At 30.6% G+C, this 17,752-nt stretch overlaps 1 protein-coding gene and 1 long non-coding RNA gene across 2 annotated transcripts; both read right to left on the bottom strand.

Moving 5' to 3' along the window:
- Positions 1-4,558: 4,558 nt before the first annotated feature.
- On the bottom strand, positions 4,559-8,517 carry LOC107418448 (probable LRR receptor-like serine/threonine-protein kinase At1g56140). Its single transcript, XM_048466382.2, has 8 exons — positions 7,966-8,517; positions 7,596-7,791; positions 7,355-7,489; positions 6,944-7,062; positions 6,614-6,824; positions 6,035-6,266; positions 5,238-5,388; positions 4,559-5,142 (listed from the first exon to the last, which is right to left on the bottom strand). The coding sequence occupies exons 1-8, from the start codon at positions 8,314-8,316 to the stop codon at positions 4,726-4,728; spliced, it is 1,812 nt and encodes a 603-aa protein (XP_048322339.2). The 5' UTR covers positions 8,317-8,517; the 3' UTR covers positions 4,559-4,725.
- Positions 8,518-11,638: 3,121 nt separating this feature from the next.
- LOC132803838 (uncharacterized) lies at positions 11,639-12,181 on the bottom strand. Its single transcript, XR_009639101.1, has 3 exons — positions 12,110-12,181; positions 11,810-11,881; positions 11,639-11,713 (listed from the first exon to the last, which is right to left on the bottom strand). It is a non-coding gene; the product is annotated as an uncharacterized LOC132803838 (long non-coding RNA).
- Between the last annotated feature and the right edge of the window lie 5,571 nt (positions 12,182-17,752).

The raw sequence follows: 17,752 nt of genomic DNA, 5'->3' as shown, positions 1-17,752 counted from the left end.
AGTTAAGCGGGTTCGAATCACGGGTTTGGGTGCATAGGGGACAGCCAAAAAAATACATATATATATATATATATATATATATACACACACATATAGAATAAGACTCTGGTCAGGGAATCCTGGACATTTAGAATTTGGAATTTTAATTTTACACCGTTGAATTGAATTTAAGGAACGATGGAAGTGCCCTAAAACCAATCTCGCCCCTCTACGCAAAAAATCAAAAAAGGCGCATGCAATCATTGAACTCATCCTTTCATCCACTCCCTCCCCATCGTTGAACACACCCCTAAGCGTGACCTGAATCTTTCACACCATTGTTGTTCTTCGTCTTCCTCTTCTCATCTATCTTTTGTTCTCTTTCTAACCAAATTCATGCCAAAATTACAGACTTATCTGGAGCTGAAGGAGACCCATCTTATTGTTGCTCCATCTGGTAAGTAAATTTTTTTGGAAAATTTAATTTGGGATTTCTAGATCTTCCATTCAAAATTTATGGATTTTATTTTTTTAAATTGAGTGTTTTTACAGCAGCTTGCTAAAGCAAATATAAAATCCCGTCTTCTGCCATTACACCACTATTTTATTTTGGTGTTTGCAACACTATCTCATCCAGGTTGGCAGGTTCTTCATATTTAATTCTTCGCTTGTATCATGGCAACCACCATTTGGTGTTCAACTGTTCATCGCTAACTCAAATTCCCCTTGGAAAATAAAGCAATGTGAATTCAATGTAGTATCATACTTATTCAATGATAGATATTTAGAACAAATTAAGGAAAACTAGGAAATTCTAAATAATCCACTATGGAATAAAATATTACAAAGAAACCATTATTAAAGAATAAATGCAAAAATACTGCCAAAAAAAGGAGAAAAAAACCCTCAATCGATCTAAACAATCCTATGTATTACAAAGGGCAAAAATTCAATTTATACTGGATATACAGAAAACAAAAATAAAAAATAAAAAATAAAAAATAAAAACTATATTCAATTTTCTTTTTAAAAAAATGAAAAGAAAAACGTAAAATCCATAAATTTTGGATGGGAGATCTAGAAATCCCAAATTAAATTTTCAAAAAAAATTATACGTACTAGATGGAGCAACAATAAGATGGGTTTGCAATTATAGCATGGATTTGTTCTGGAAGAAAACAAAAGATAGATGAGAAGAGGAAGATGAAGAACAACAATGATGCGAAAGATTCAGGTCACGGTTAGGGGTGTCTTCAACGATGCGGAGGGAGTGGACAAAAAGATGAGTTCAGAGCTTCGATAAATGATCGCACGCATGCCTTTTTTATTTTTTGCCTGGAGGGGTGAGATTGGTTTTAGGACACTTCCAATATTAACCGTCCCTTAAATCCAACGGTGTAAAATTAAAATTTCGGATTTAATTTGGTCCAGGATTCCCTGATCAGAGCCCTACACATATATACATAATAATGCTCCATCCTTAATTTGATAGAATTTTTGAACTTGAGAAGTGATAATATATCATATCAAATATAAGAGTTTTAAATTATTGGATTTAAATATTCTTAACCTAAAAAGTTAAAGATATCTTTATTAAAATCTAATTGTATATATTATTAGTTAGTTTTTTATCAGAATGTTCTGTTGAAAAATACATCAAAAATCTTATTTATTAGTCTTTAGATATTTTAAAAAACTAAAATTTATATATGTATTTAAAATTTTATATAGATTTAGTGAAATATTAAAATTTTAAAAGGACAAAGTAAATCATATCAGAATTCATATAAACTTAAGATATACTTTTAAATTTTAATTTTTGAAAAAATTTAAAAATTAATAAATAAAATCTTGTTAGAAAATTCATCAGGTTATTCTGATGAGAAACAAGTTATATATATATATATCTTATTTTATATTATATGAAACAATTATATAAATGATATGATATAAGTGTTATATATATATATATATATCTTATTTTATATTATATGAAACAATTATATAAATGATATGATATAAGTGTGAGTAAATATTTATCATTGTATGTTGGATATATATATATATATATAAATAAAATATATAAAAACAGAAGTGTATGAAATGAACCCATCCGTAACATATGTAGAGGACATTGACGTCCGTTTCTTTTTCTCCATTTAATGAAACGGTGCATTGGCACCACTTTTGAAAAAAAATAATAATAATAACATGTGCATTTCTTTCTTTTAATGAAATGGTGCATTGGCATCCCTTTGAAATAAAAAAAAAAAGAAAAAAAAATGCAGGTCTTCCTTCATCTCTCTTCCTTTCTAATGCAGTTGGCACCCATTTGAAAAAAGAAGAAGAAAAACAGCAGAGCGAGAGAGTGTTCCTTTCTTCCTTTCTTTTTCCTTTTTAATGAAACGGTGCATTGGCACCCATTTTCAAAAAAAAAAAAAACAAAAACAAAAAAACAAAAAAACAACAAAAAGAAAACACAATGTTTTCTTCCTTTTCTGCTGCCCAACAGCTCCAGTAGTGTTTCTATTTTCCTATCTTTTCTAAATCCCTAAACTAGTTCCAGCAGCTCATCCACTTTCAGGTTCCTTCTCTACCATCCAGTAGCTCGCCGCAGGCACTCTAGTACTTTCACGTTCCTTCTCTTTCTCTCTCACAAATCTAAGGAAGAGAGAGGAAGGAAAGAAGACCTGCGTTATTCCTTTTTGTTTTTTTTTTTTTAGTTTTTTAAAGGGGTGTCAAAGCATTGTTTCATTAAAAGAAAAAAAAGCACATGGGTTTTTTTTTTTTTTTTAAATGGTGCCAACACATCGTTTTATTAAATGGAAAAAAAGAAACAGACGTCAATATCCTTTCCAGTGGTGCAGATAAGTTCGTTTCATAGCACTTTTGTATATATTAATAGAGCCTATATATTTTGCTTTAAGATTGCACAAAACTATAACTTGCACAGTTTACTTGAATTTGAATGTAATAATTAAGTTTACACGAACGACATTGTTTAACCGTAATATAAAATACATAATTTCTTGAAAAATAAAAAGCTATGAGCGAGCTCCTTAGTTTGATTATCCACTATTTATGTAAGTGTTTTGTTATTTATTTACTTTTCACTTTTTTGCACATATGTCCAGAGGGTTTTAAACGTTATCTCAATATGTGAGAATATTTCTAATACTTTTTGAAGTACTTGCTCCTTTTTAATACACTTATTTATTTATTTATTTATTATTATTATATATATATATATATATGTTTTTTTTTTTTTTTTGGGTAAAACCACTTCTTTTGCATCATGCATTGGAGGCGAGAACTCTAAAAGTAACATAGTTTTTTTATTGGGGCCCGCTTTCAGTGGGGGAGCAGGTACTCCCATGTACCGTTGTTTTTTTTCCCTCGATGTGATAAAACAACGGAATGAAAAAAAAAAAAAATATATATATATATATATATGTATTTTATCGGCGTGGCAAATGACTCTCCCAGCGCGGCAATAAAATTGCATTTTATAGAGCAACGTTTAAAGTTGACAAGCACAAGCTCACTCGTAAGTCAAAAGTCATGAGCGCTAGGCTTCTTCTTCTTCTTTTTTTTTTTTTCTTTTTTTTTTTTTAAGAATTTATTTAATTTATAAACTATTTAAAATATTTTTTTGTTTTTTATAATTTGAATTTGTATTTTTATAAATATAAATAGAAGTGTTCTACAATTGGAGCTATTTGCTTCATAAAAAACGCTAGACTTACGCCCTATTTTGTGTTTGCTGAATGAATCATACATATATATATATATATTTCTCTTGTTAAAATATTTTGATGAAATATTTGTATGAACTTAAATATATCTTTAATTGAATAAGTTTAAGTTCGTATAAAAATTTATCTATATTTTTAATTGAATATGTTTAAGTTTGTATCAAAATTCATTAAAACATTTTGATGAGAATATATATATGTATATATATGATTTATGTTCTCAATAAAATGTATGAATATGTTGATATTACAATTGACACCATAGTTAATAATTTAATAATAGATAACAAATTGCAGCTTTTAGATTATCTCTAATAATAATAATATATGTGGATTTATCTTTATATATGTAAAGTATAAATTTACATTATTTAAATATAGATGATATAAATACACAGTCCAATCTAAAATTGTATTCTAATGGTAATATGTATAAAAACTATTTATGATTATTAATTAATATAGTATTATTATTATTATTTTCGCTTTGAAAAAAATGACATTTTTAATCAAACTTATATTATGCAGAAAACTTTAGAATAACTGAAAAAGCTTTTAGAACTAAATATTCATCTTAACAATGCTTTGATATTCCTTTTATACGTTATCATTGGAAAGCAGCATTATTGAAAGACTATTTATACTTGCTTATATGACATTTATTTTCACAATCCACATTTTTATTGGACATGGTCTTAACATTTTCCACGTTGACTAAATGACTAAGCCCAAGAATCTATCATGACAGTGCAAACGTATACACCATCATCTCGAGAAAAAACGTAATACATTATCAAATCCACAATAAATATGGTAAGCATTTATAGAGTGTACAATATATAGATATTCTAATATATAGATATTCTTAGTTTCACAAAATCTAACTCTACCATGCATATCTCATTATTTAGTGGAAAGTAGAATAGCTCACCAAGATCAAAAGAGACGTATAAGGGTATAAACATGGTTCCACAGCAAGAAAATGAACTACTTACCTTCCATCTTTGATAATGTCACTGAACATTGTTTCGGTAACATTTATAGGAGAAGGTGATATATCAACACCAGGGCTTGAACTAGTTGTATTGCCATGTTGAATGTTGTCATGGCTCTTACTTTCCATGGGTGTAACTAAGCGATTAGAATCCTCCTCCTCCGACAAGCTCCTTGTTACATCTTTAAAATTCCAATCTGTCAAATAACTTGGTTTTGATATATCACGAGTGTCTAATTCAATATCTCCTGTAAGCATTCCTACCACACGTGACATTGCCGGTCGCATTATTGGTGATGCTTGTGTGCACAGCAGAGCCACATGGATCATTCTTGTAGCTTCATTTTCATCAAACTCTGTTAATCTAGGATCCACCAACTCCAAACTGTGTCTTTCTTCATATAAGGTCCATGCCTCATAACATATAATTGCAATAATCACTTTGATTGTATACGAATTAGGTAATGTATTAGTGCTAATCCATAGAGTGAAAAATAATTAAGTACTACCCAATCAAGGAGAAAGATCATTTCACTCTCTAAGCTGTTGTCAAAGTTTGGTCTCCCGCTGAGAATCTCCAAAGCAACAACACCAAAACTGAAAATGTCTGCCTTTTCTGTCAGGTGCCCTCGCAGAGCATACTCTGGTGCTAGATATCCTCTACAAGGATCATATATATAATGGCTTAGAGAAAAACCATATATATAATGGCTTAGAGAAAAACGAAGTAAATTTGGATGCTATTACGTAATAGAACTATAATGTCAAAAGTTATACCACGGCCTTGGAACTGGCCTATTATATATGATGAAGAATATGAATGCGAAGGCAAGTCCTCTTTCTCTTAAAAATTTTATTCAATAAAGAGAATAAAGTACTAATTAACGAGAAACATTTTGAATCTTATACGTTAGAACATAAAATTCAGCAGCCTCGTGACCTTGTACAGTTTTTTTTTTTTTTTTCCCTATAATAGTACTGAAAATAAAGTGTGAACTTCATAGTTCTCAAAATCATGGAAATGTTAATATATTAAAATTGCAGCAGTATATATAACTTGTGGATCAAGAGTTCATGTCTCATTAAATGCCTTCTCTCTAGAAGAGATTTGTACTTGTTTAATTGTTACGTGTCCTCTCAAAGCAAGTCCAACTAAACAAACTTAAGTACACAACAGATTTCTTAGCATTCGTTCAATTGTCTTCCATTTGACATTACAATTGGAAATCAACATTTATTTTAAAAATTTTCATTATAACAATAGATAAGCCAAAAAAGTCTCTAGTGAATGGCTAAGGAAACTTACATTGTTCCTGCAACTCGAGTGCTGATGTGGGTTTTCTTGTCTTCATAGAGCTTTGCTAGTCCAAAATCAGATATTTTAGGACAAAGTTCTGCATCAAGCAATATATTGCTAGCTTTGACATCTCTATGTACTATCCGTGGTCTTGACTCCTCATGAAGATAAGCAAGTCCTCTTGCTGTTCCCAAACATATATTGAAGCGAGTAGGCCAGTCAAGGAACAACTCATTTTTTTCTGCAATTTTCAAGGCTTGCGTCAAGTTAGAAATTGAATGCTTATTATGGATACAAATTTGTGATATATGACTTATTTATTGACTGAAATAACTAAGTTGTCACATATCATCCAAGATCAATGCAATTTGAATTAACGTTCAGAAATACTTTCAGCTAGAAAATTCATATTAAAGAATCAAATCTAAGAAGTTGGACATAACTTGAGATTTCTACCAAGTGCAGCTGATAGTTTTTGTTGTTTTTGTTTTGTTTTGTTTTTTTTCCTCTCTCTCTCTCTCTCTCTCTCTCTCTCTCTCTCTCTTTCCAAAGAGTAACTAAAATGAATTATATTTAATAGCTTCATACCAAAAAGTGCCTGATCAATGCTTTTGTTTTCAAGATATTCATAAACCAAGATGCGTCTATTCCCTTCAATGCAGCATCCATACAATCTCACTAGATTGCGATGTTGTAGTGCAGATATGGTGTCAATTTCAGTTATAAATTGACTCGTTCCTTGATGTGATGCTACTGAAAGTTGCTTTATAGCTCCTTCCCGCCCATCAAAAAGTGTACCCTATAAATTAACTTGATTGAATTACACAAAAAAATGCAATACAATGTATAAAAGTATGAATAACGTAGTTCCTCTCCTTACCATACATCTGCAAGTCATTATTTTGATGATAAATTTACCTTGTAAACAGGTCCATATCCACCCTCTCCAAGCTTATTTGAGGAACTAAAGTCTTCTGTGGCAGCTTTTAATTCAGCATAACTAAAAGTCTTATGTCGGGAGCCTAATTCAAAAAGCACTATTGATTCAAGCAGAAATGTCAAACATAAGTTCCAGTGGCGGGCAATATAAAACTATTCTACAGTCTTCAAAATGTAAAAATAACTTTTTCATAGTATATGCATTTTTATGGCATATATATAAATTACAAGTGGAAATTTAAGAATTCAGACATTCAGATGTTAGACAATATATAAGTTCCATTTTCCATCACTTTCAAGCACCAAAATTGATGAAAGTGTAACATGTTTTTTTGCCAATTACTTAAGTATGCACTGAAGGTATTGGTTCAATGATATGCTCTTAATTACCTTCCTCAAGATCATTGCCTGATTTTCTCCTTATGTAGAACACTGCAAACACCAACATAAGGCCCAAAATCCCAGCAGGGACTGCGATACCAACAATCAACCATGTCAAGTTCTTCCCTCCGGTCGGTACAGAATCTGCAAAAAGAGTACAATAATTTATTGTTAGAAAAGTAAAGACACATTGAGCACCTTAGTTATTGGTTTGACTTAAAATATAAATATTCTCCCCATGATATATTACCTGTAGCAGCATGGACGGTCGAAATCAATGGACCATAAAAACCGCTTTGAGGTATGCAACAGGTCCCCTTACCAGCCCAGAAGAGATGAATCTCAAGATAGTTCTCTGACACTGTAACATTGAATTTCATCTCAGTTGCCCTATAGACTCCACCTGCTGCTTTTGATATGTCAAAATCCTTCTCCCTGAGAATTCCCTGAAAAGAAAAATAGAAATTAGCAAGTTAAGGGGATTTTTAGCCGCTTAAAAGTGCTTTTTAATCATTGCATGAGAACTTCCATTTATGCTGTAAATAAAGGTTGATACCAGGTAGAATGTTAAATTTTTTTTTTTTTTTTTTTTTTTTGTTTTTTATTTTTGTAGAAGTTACCTGGATATAGATATCAAACACGCGCCTTCCTAGACCTTTCCAAGTTCGCGAGCTTTGATCTTCAAAACTAATTTCTGCAAATTGTAGAGTTATGGTGTAAGATCCATTCTTAAGACCAAGACCATAATATCTGAGAGATCCTGGAGACATCCTCGCAGTCCGGAAAAGCTCTGGGTTCGCATCAGTTCCGGTGACTTGTGCTGAGGTGTTCACAACATATCGTGGATCTTCTCTATCAGCAAAGAATCCAACATTGCTAATTGCCCACTTCTCTGTACTGGATAAATAAAACATTGCTGGACCAAGAATTGTGTTGTCGGCTTCGTAAATGATTCCATTGCCTCCTTTCATCTCTGGTCCCCCACAATTGATTGAGAAGTTTGTAGCTGTGAGATCCAAGATGGTATATTTATCATGGTTAGTTACAATTACTTCAATTAACAGACTTATTCTCAAGTTTTTTAACTATCCTTAATTTGACAGAATTCTACATTTTATTTTTCAAAGCCCTTGTATGCAGGTTTATGCACCAGAAACGATTCATATCTACTAGAATGGAGATTGCAAAGTAAATGAAATTTTCTCCATCTGAATAAGCCTATCTGCGAATCTCTCACAGACTGATCCGCATATATATATATATATATATACATACATATATTGCCAAGAAGGACATAAATTTCATCTTATTCTTAAGTCTTAAGCAAGGTTCTCTTGTCAAATAATAATTTGCTTTCTCTTACCAATGATCTTATAAGTCGAAAAAGGTTGATATTAAAAGAAATGAAAATGATAAATGGTTAGATCATCTCATTATCTTCTTATATTCCTACATCTGTAGTAATATCTAAAGCCTTCCCAGCTTCTATCTCGAGTTTAGATTTCTCATCATGAAATTTCCCAGCTTCTAAAAGGAAACTGTGGCATTAATATGCTTAGGGAAAGTGTGATGAAGTTCCTCCAGAGAACAATAACTATTTGGAGCAGTGCCTGTTTCTTTTACTTGATGAATGTAGTAATAAATTAGCAAACAATAAAGTAGAAAATGAAGCTAGTTTACAGCGTGGGATTTCTCTATTGCATCGAAAGTTTCTTTGGAGGCAATTCAGTCCAGGAAAATATCTGCAAACAAAGGTAAAGTCAATGCTTAAACATATATAGAAATATCCATTAAAACAAAGGGAGTTCATTGAAAGGAAATAAATCTTTATTATTTCCACAACTATATGATTTCGTAATATCTGTCAGTATATTTCTATTTACTGAATTTTAGTTACTTGATATGCTAATATAAATCTTTGAGATCCCATGTAATGTGCGTATACATACACACTTATCAACAGCAATGAGGAGTGCTCATTTTTACGCTATCTTATTCTTTATTACTGCAGAAATGCAATTGAAAAGGTAGGGAAACTTCAACGTACGACATGTTCGAGCTATCCAATATGAAATTGTTGGCCACTAAGCTCCTGCATAAATTTATGTATATATAGATCACATACAATAATTTATATCGCTACCTACTAAAGATGGAAGGAAAAAACAAATTTAAGGGGACAGAAATTTGAGCTTTTACATTTTTAAAACAAAGTGCGCAAACACATGATAAACTATGGGATGCTCTCTCTGATTAAAACCAGATTATTCAAACTGCAAAACTAAAGATGCAAAACAAGGATAGACGTACAGTTCCATTCGTGACGTTATCCACCATGGAAAACTTCCTGATAGGTAGTTGTAGGACAAATCTCTGCATGTACATAGAAGTACATAGCTAAAAGAAAAATGCGAAGAAATATAATAGTGCAAACAAAATCCAAAAAAGTTGAATCAAGAAAATTAAGATCATTGCTTTAACTTCTTTGGGAGTTTGTTAAAATGTCGTTATGTATACATACTGTGGCGCATAATGGAACACAGTAATACATGTATAAAGAAAGAGAAGAATACAGGGGAAGGGAAATTGAGGGAGAGCATAAGCATGAGAGAAAAACAAGTTTTAATTGCTTGGGGTATTGTTATAGGTAGCTAAAAAATTGCCATCGCACCATAAAAGATTGAAACAAAATGTGAGTTTACACTGTAGTAAAAAAATTAAAAATACAAAAAAACATATAAAAAAAAAAGAGGGAAAGAAATTCACTCCTTTTTCTTGGTAAACAATGATGAAATGCTGAATTTGTTACAATGGATTAGAATGCCATGGCAGGAAATTGTACAGCTGTTGGATATGGCAAATCCTACTTAGCATGTGGTAATCGTTTGGCATCTTGGGTATAATGTTACAAATTCAACAGCGCATAATGTCATAGAGCAAAGACTTACATGTTTTGAAGTATATCACTCTTATTGCTGGGAAGAACTCCAGAGAAACTATTGTTTCTGTGATATCTAGCATTTTAAAGGTGACACATGGAGAAACCACCCAAAATAAAAATAAAATAAAGTAAAAAACAAACAAAATGTTAGATGAATGAATATGTATGAGCAAAAAACATATGACATGGTCCATGCCAGTAAACCTTGGTTTCAGGTGGTAAAGGGGCATGTTCAATTTTCGGAAGGTCTTATGTAAAGGTTTCGAAAGTTATAATCCTGCTAGAATATAAATTAAAAATTTGGAAAGGCTGCTATTTTACAAGTTTTTAAGGGACGCCATATTGAACAAAGCATCTGGAAGTTGACCTGTTAGGTTATTGAAACTTAGATCCCTACAAAGATCAATAAGAAGTACTTAGAGAAGTTAATAGAAAAGGAAATAGGAAAGAAACGTTATTAAAGCTTGATCATTTGAGTTTTTCTGGTGTTGGAACATACAGTGTTTGTAAACTTAGGTATTCTCCAATATCAGAAGGAATGCCACCATTTATTAACGCATTTCTTAAAACTCTGTTGGAAAAAAAAAAAAAAAAAAAAAGAAAAGAAAAGAAAAAGGATAATTAGAAAACATAAAAGGAATTAGTGCAAGGATAAGTAGAAAACATAAAAAGAATTAGTGCTCCTGAAGATGGAGTTGAAAGTAAATGCCAAAAAAAAAAAAAAAAAAGAAAAAAAAAAGAATGATGTTGAATTGCCATTTAAGCGAATGGAGGAGCAGGTTAACTTACAAATCAGTCAATTTCTTCATATCTTTGATGAAATTAAGAGAAGAGCTCACATTGTTTATGTCACTTATTCTCCTGCATCGTTAAGCATAAACATATCAGAAACTGCTCTTGTTCCAACCATGTGAGGAGGGGGGAGAAGAGAGAAACAGAATTTACAATATATTTGACATATATATACTCACAAAGAATTCAGCGAGATCAACTGAGAAAAACTGGATGGTATTGGGCCATCAAAAGAGTTCCCCTGCAATTTCCTACAAAACCATTTGTAATTCTTGAGAACCTAAATACCCATTCTAGCCATGCTGATCAGCTTATAAATAAGAAAACCATAACTTGAAACAAACCAAGAAAAATGAAGAAATCATTACATACAAACTAGTAAGGTTTGTCCAGTTTCCAATGAAGTCAGGGATCTTGCCTGTGAATGGATTGTCTGATACCCACCTGATATCCGACAAGTTGACTTATAACAAGTTAAAGGCCAAGATACGTAATTTATATAAGCTCAAGAGAACCCAATTAATAAAAGTAAAAAGTGGTATGATTTTCTGGATCTTCCTTACATAATTTGCATGTTTCGAAGGTTAGCGAATGTGGAAGGAATCTCACCACCCACCCCAGAACTGTCTAAGTAACTGTGAGAACACAAAGGGATATACATCGACCATCAGTTCTATAGCATACATAGATTTTTCATACATGTTTAAACAAAATAAATGAAAGAACTTAACAGTTGCTCAAGCTTGATTAAGTTGCCAAGTTCTGGAGGGAATGTTCCGGAAAAATTATTTGTTCCAAAGGAACTGCAAGTAATGTTGAAAAGTAATGTAACATGAAGTTCAAAAAGAAAGTATGGCAAATAAATTGGCCTTAATATCCATAATTCTTACATCTTGTTTTCATGCAATTAGCTAGGCATGTATCTTTTGGCAAATAATGTTGGACATGGAGTTTTAAATTCTAGTCTACACAACAGGAAACCTATGCATTCCGAGAATTGATGAAATGTACAGGATGTTTCCATGTCTTACAGAAATTTGAGATCCTTAAGATTTCCAATCTCCTTGGGGATTGTCCCTGAGAATGCATTATGGGAAATGGATCTGAACAAAGCAAGCAAATAAACTTCATTATTGATATTCAAGGCTTACTGAAAAACACATATTACTGCATTGAAAAGGAAAAAAAAAAAAAAAATGTTCTCCTAATATATATTTATATATATGTATATATACGTATAAATATATAAGCTAGTATTTGCTTACATAATAAGCAGAAAAGTAATATATCTTGGTATATGTAGAATAATTATCAGGTTTGGATGTCCATATCAGAAGTGGACTGTGTAGATACATGTATCAGTTTTGCTCTAGTGGTTTGCATGCTTACCTTGTAAAGCAACGTGTGAATTTTTTTTTTTTTTTTGGCTTTATTTTATGTTTATGTATTATTATTATTATTATTATTATTATTTTTGCTTTATTCTATATATATGTATATATACATACGCCTCTTCATATGTGGAGAGGCTTGAGACATCCAACATAAGGTGAGCATGGAAGCTCTCAATGTATATTATGCAGAAACAAGCTGCTGAACTGAACTATAGTGGACAAATTTCTGAATGTCATACATTAGAAGGGCCTCCCTTCACATGAAAAGAAACAGTAGTTTGCAAACCATTTTGAATGTGGCCTTTGTGTCGTATATGCAACATCATATTCTATGCTCCTTTCCTTGTTTCCTCTGTTTTTTCACCAAAAAAGAAAAAATCGTTTCCTCTGTTTTCGCTTTCTTTGTTTTGTTTTCTCATTCTCCCATTACAGTTTATGATAGGACTCAAAAGGTTAAAATGAATATGGTTCTAATCTAGCAGGGTGAGATAACAATAAACATTTCTATTACACAATGCAACAATAATAAACATTATTTCCTTAAAGTTAAACGAGAGAGAAATGGTTAATTATATGCATAACTTGTAGACACAATGCAAAGCTCACTTATCCCTAAGCAGCAGCATGTCAAAACATTTGAAAATTTTAACTCAAACAAACTATTTTGGTTCCAATATTACTTACAGCTCCTGTAGTCCAGACAAATCGCCAATAAATGCAGGCAAGGGACCGGTGAAGTAATTTATGTCAAGTGTCCTACAAACATTTAAGATTATTCGAAAATCATCATTCTCTCCTCTTTACAAAAGGTTTGGAGAAAATTAAGTGACAAAAACATCCGTTATAATTTGTATTAATTAATTTTATTTAGGGTTGATTACTTACACAATACCTATGTAAACTATTATATATATATATATATGAATTTTATGAAATCAGCAACGGAAGAAATCTTTAAGCTTCTTAAAAGCAATTTTTTTTCTGTTTCACTTTTACGCAATGTGGATAACTAATTTCATCAAATTATTCTAACAAAGATGCTCAAAGCTAGTCCTGATAAATAAACATAGATAAGAAGGCAATATGTGAGTTTCTTGTTAATTTAGGGGAAAGAGTAGGGAAAAAAAAAGTGATAACTTGGGAGGCAAATTGTAATTAATCATTTATTTATTTATATCAAAATGTGATGATAAATATCATAACTTGCTCAAAACCAAAAAATGAAAAAGAATCAACATACAAAAATGTCAGGTATTTGAAAGCTGTAATATCCTCTGGAATCACTCCTGTTTTGTTCAAAGCATGGACTCTCCTGCCAAAATAAACAAACGGATAGAATGCACTCAGCAAACTACCTCCTCTGGCCTCTGCCATCTAGTCAAAGAGTGAAAATGGAAAACCGTTCTTGAATTGACAATCAAATAACGCCTCAAATTATTGTTATAAATCATCTTTCGAGGAAAAAGTGCTCAACGTTACTTTAACCAATCATTTCTTTGAAATTAAACCCAAAAAATTAACATATCCCTTTTCTCACTACGTTTCATTTAAACAAATAAGTTTGTCCTAAAAAAAAAGCCCATATCTGAAATAATTTTCTTAACAAATTCGTCCCTTCATCGACTTATCCATGAATGACCAAAGTGACTTAGCAAGAGATACACGAAAGAGATTTTTGTTTATTGTATCTGCAAATTCATCAGAACTAATTTTGCTCTGCCTCTTACCCTTACCTTCCGTGTGCATAATTATACATTCTGGATTTCAGCTCACAGAAAAAATTTAAATATGCATCAAATATATATTTACATATAGTAATGGTTATAGAAGTTAAAAAGGGAAAGAGTGTTACATACAATTGAGTGATGTGACAAATGGTGGCATTTTGAAAAGAACAGTCACATTTGATGGAAGGGTTATTAGCAGGGTCATCCCACCGTGTCTCATTTATTGCAGATCCACTGCATGGCTCTCCACTTATATTCCACAGATTTTCCACAGCTTGTGTATCCCATTGTTTGAATATTGAGTTCAACGCCTTCACTGTCACGTTTCGTTAATTGCCAAAAGCTTTCTTTAGTACAATGTGTGGGAATCCATTATTTTTAATTCAAGCCTATATAAACTCATTTATACATATTATATAGATCAATTTTTTATTTCTTTCTTCTTCTTTTTTTTTTTTTTTAATATTGTGGGGATTCCAACTGGCGTTTGAAGATTTTTCAAAAAAGAAACTTATGTAGTCGTGTTTGAAGAAACAGTGTTTTACAATAGATCTTCTAATAGGCTAGATTTGGAATTAATTTTTTAGTACTATAACGTGGAATAATATGATAAATGTTATAAGTTATGAAGTACTACTTCAATTTATATGTTGTGATGTTTTATAATCTATTTATTCTGTACATATAGATCAATCTATAATAGGCTAAAAATAAAATAAAATAATTGATCATCTATTAGGCTAACGTTGGAATACTTAATATTATATAAATTATATTAGGGATATATACATCCCTCGCTGAAAGTATATCCTTTCTAGAATTTCTTTGCGAGTATTAATTTCATTCATTATATATATATATATATATTGTCCGAAAAGATAAAACTGTGTGACACTTTATGTGACAGTATTTGTTTATATAAAGTTATATTCTATCATGGGAAGGTGTTCTCAATATACGCAATCTATATAAGGTGGAAACTTTTGTATATGTATTGACGCAGTAAGTAGGAAAAGTATATCTTAATTAATAAATTAAATTTAAAAGCCTAGTTGAACAAGTGTCAATTTTAGCTCTCGTTATATCAGCAGGTATAATTATAGTATAGTACAGCATAATTTGGAAGTCGCATTTTAAGCTCTCATATTTAAAAGTTATAGTGCAATAACCTTCCGTTTACAATTTGTTACAGTCCAATTTTCAAATTTGAGCTTGTCATACGAGCATTTTAGTTTTCCATCATTTTTCTCACCAAGAAAATATACTTTTAGCAATTAGTTTTCTACTTTGAAATAAAAACGTCATCCCCTTAACTTTACATTAGAATATTTTGAGACTTAAATCAAACTGTAAATTGAAGGACTCAATTGCAATTGCAACGTTTTTGAAAATGAAGACTAAAAGTATTAAAGCACTCATAAATTAAATATTTTGAGACTTAAATAAATATATACAAGATACTAAAATGCAGTTGTCCCATATATATCTATACATATATACAAATATACAGTCCGTCTATGGTGAGGACGGTCCTTATGCGGACCACAGTATTGATGACAGTTTTTCATAGTATTGGTGATGATTTTTTAAAAAATCGTCGTTAATACTATGAAAAACCGTCACTAATACTGCGGTTCTCATATGGACCGTCCTCACCATAGAATTTCCATACAAATATATGTATGTACATATATAAGAATAATTTTCTCGAGAAATCTGTCTCAACTTAATAATAGAAGTCATATGGTGGCCTAAAAAGTGTTATAAATGTTACTTCAATAAATAATTATTAGAAAACTAAAATCTCATTTGATGAAGCAGAAACTCAAATTATTACCTTACCTTGTCTCATGCATAAGGAGACATATCTTCCAGAAGAAAATTTAAAAATTGATACATAGTAATGACCATCAAGTTTGATATGTAATAAATACATCAAGATATATTTTTAAAAAAGTAGGAAAAGAACGGTTTTGTTATTAAAAAAAATATATAATTAACAATATAATAAGTCTGATACTTATTATAGATGAAATAGAATTACGTATCCAAAATTTCCGCCCTTTTTTTTTTTTTTTTTAAATAGAAGGACGTACCAGCTCTTTGAGCAATACATATATATATATATATATATTGATACTTACAATCGATGAAAAAGACACACACCTTCATAAGGGTCTGTTGTGGCGTTTTGAGCAATAGAGACATGAGGTGCTAAGAAGAAGATGAAGAAACAGAGCCACCAAAACCAAGAATACCCGCTCCTGCTCATCATTCTCTGCCGTTTACACGAAGATAAGAGAGAAAATGAAATTAAATATAGAATTCCAATTAGTTAGATTAGTGTCATTATAAGAGTAATAGGAACGCTAGCTTATAAGATTTTTAGATCCTGTTAACCATCATTTTCGACATTATTGCCAGGGATTATTCAAATATTCCAAGCTATAGGAAAATGATTTCTAATTTGTCCATATACTATAACTACAAATAGAAAATATATATTGTCACTTTTCTATTTTGTTTATCTCTTTTTACTTTATTTTTCTTTTGAAAGACTTTTCAACTTTATACTACTTCTCTTCCATATTTTGAACATATTTCCACTGTATTACAAATAGAAAATATATATTGTCACTTTTCTAATTTTGTTTATCTCTTTTTTACTTTATTTTTCTTTTGAAAGACGTTTCAAATAGAAAGTATGGTCTCGAATCTTGATTTTGTAAACTATTAATTTCTTTTTTTCAAATTACATAATAGAAACATAATATGGTGACAAAGTTAAAGCAAGTTGTTACATATGATCTATTATAATTTAGAAAATAGTTTCTAAATGATGAATCCATTATATATATATATATATATATATGTATATATACACAATCAATTTCACATAAAATCCACTTTACTTTATTTAATTAAGGTTGACATTTAATAATATTGGATTACATAAAAAAATACTTAAATATGAGTTTAATTACATATTAAAACTTTATTTAGAGCCAATAGATAATAAATATAATTTTAAATCACAATTTTTAATTAGATCCGAGAGCAGAAAAATGAAGATATCATGTTAGTTTTCATATTAATGATCTTGTTTAACCCTGACTTTATATAGTCAGTATCTTATCAAGACACCTTGATGAATTTTCTATAGAATCTTACTTATCATCTTAAATTTCTCCAATGATTGAAATTTAAAGATATATTTGCGGTTTTATATAAATTTTGTGAAATACTAAAGCTCTAACATGACTGAGTGAATCCTATCAATATTCATATCAACTCTAAATGCATTTTTAAATTTCAACCTTGAAAAGATCTAAGAATTGATAAATGAAGTTTAATAACAAATTTACCAGGACATCCTAGTGAGAGACTGACTCTATATATATATATATATATATACGGTTTTATTATAGAGAAGATCAGATCCACTTCATAAAATGAGAATTTAACGTTAAATATTATTTCTTGAAGTGGCTAATTTTGTACTGAAGTATATAGGTCTACTATATAAGCATATTTTATGAAGGAAAGCAAATGT

This window comes from Ziziphus jujuba, chromosome 1 (assembly GCF_031755915.1).
Source record: "Ziziphus jujuba cultivar Dongzao chromosome 1, ASM3175591v1".
NCBI lineage: Eukaryota > Viridiplantae > Streptophyta > Magnoliopsida > Rosales > Rhamnaceae > Ziziphus > Ziziphus jujuba.
The sequence above is the reverse complement of the archived record's forward strand: the minus strand, read 5'-3'. Positions and strand labels throughout refer to the sequence as shown.

Bases quoted from the DNA above. Each gene is read 5' to 3' on its own strand.
- LOC107418448 (XM_048466382.2), bottom strand. From the start codon at position 8,316: ATGAAAGGAGGCAATGGAATCATTTACGAAGCCGACAACACAATTCTT. The intron at 7,792-7,965 runs GTAACTTCTACA...TTTTCTTTTCAG, and splicing joins TGTTTGATATCTATATCCAG to GGAATTCTCAGGGAGAAGGA. The intron at 6,267-6,613 runs GTATGAAGCTAT...TGAAAATTGCAG, and splicing joins CATTGATCAGGCACTTTTTG to AAAAAAATGAGTTGTTCCTT.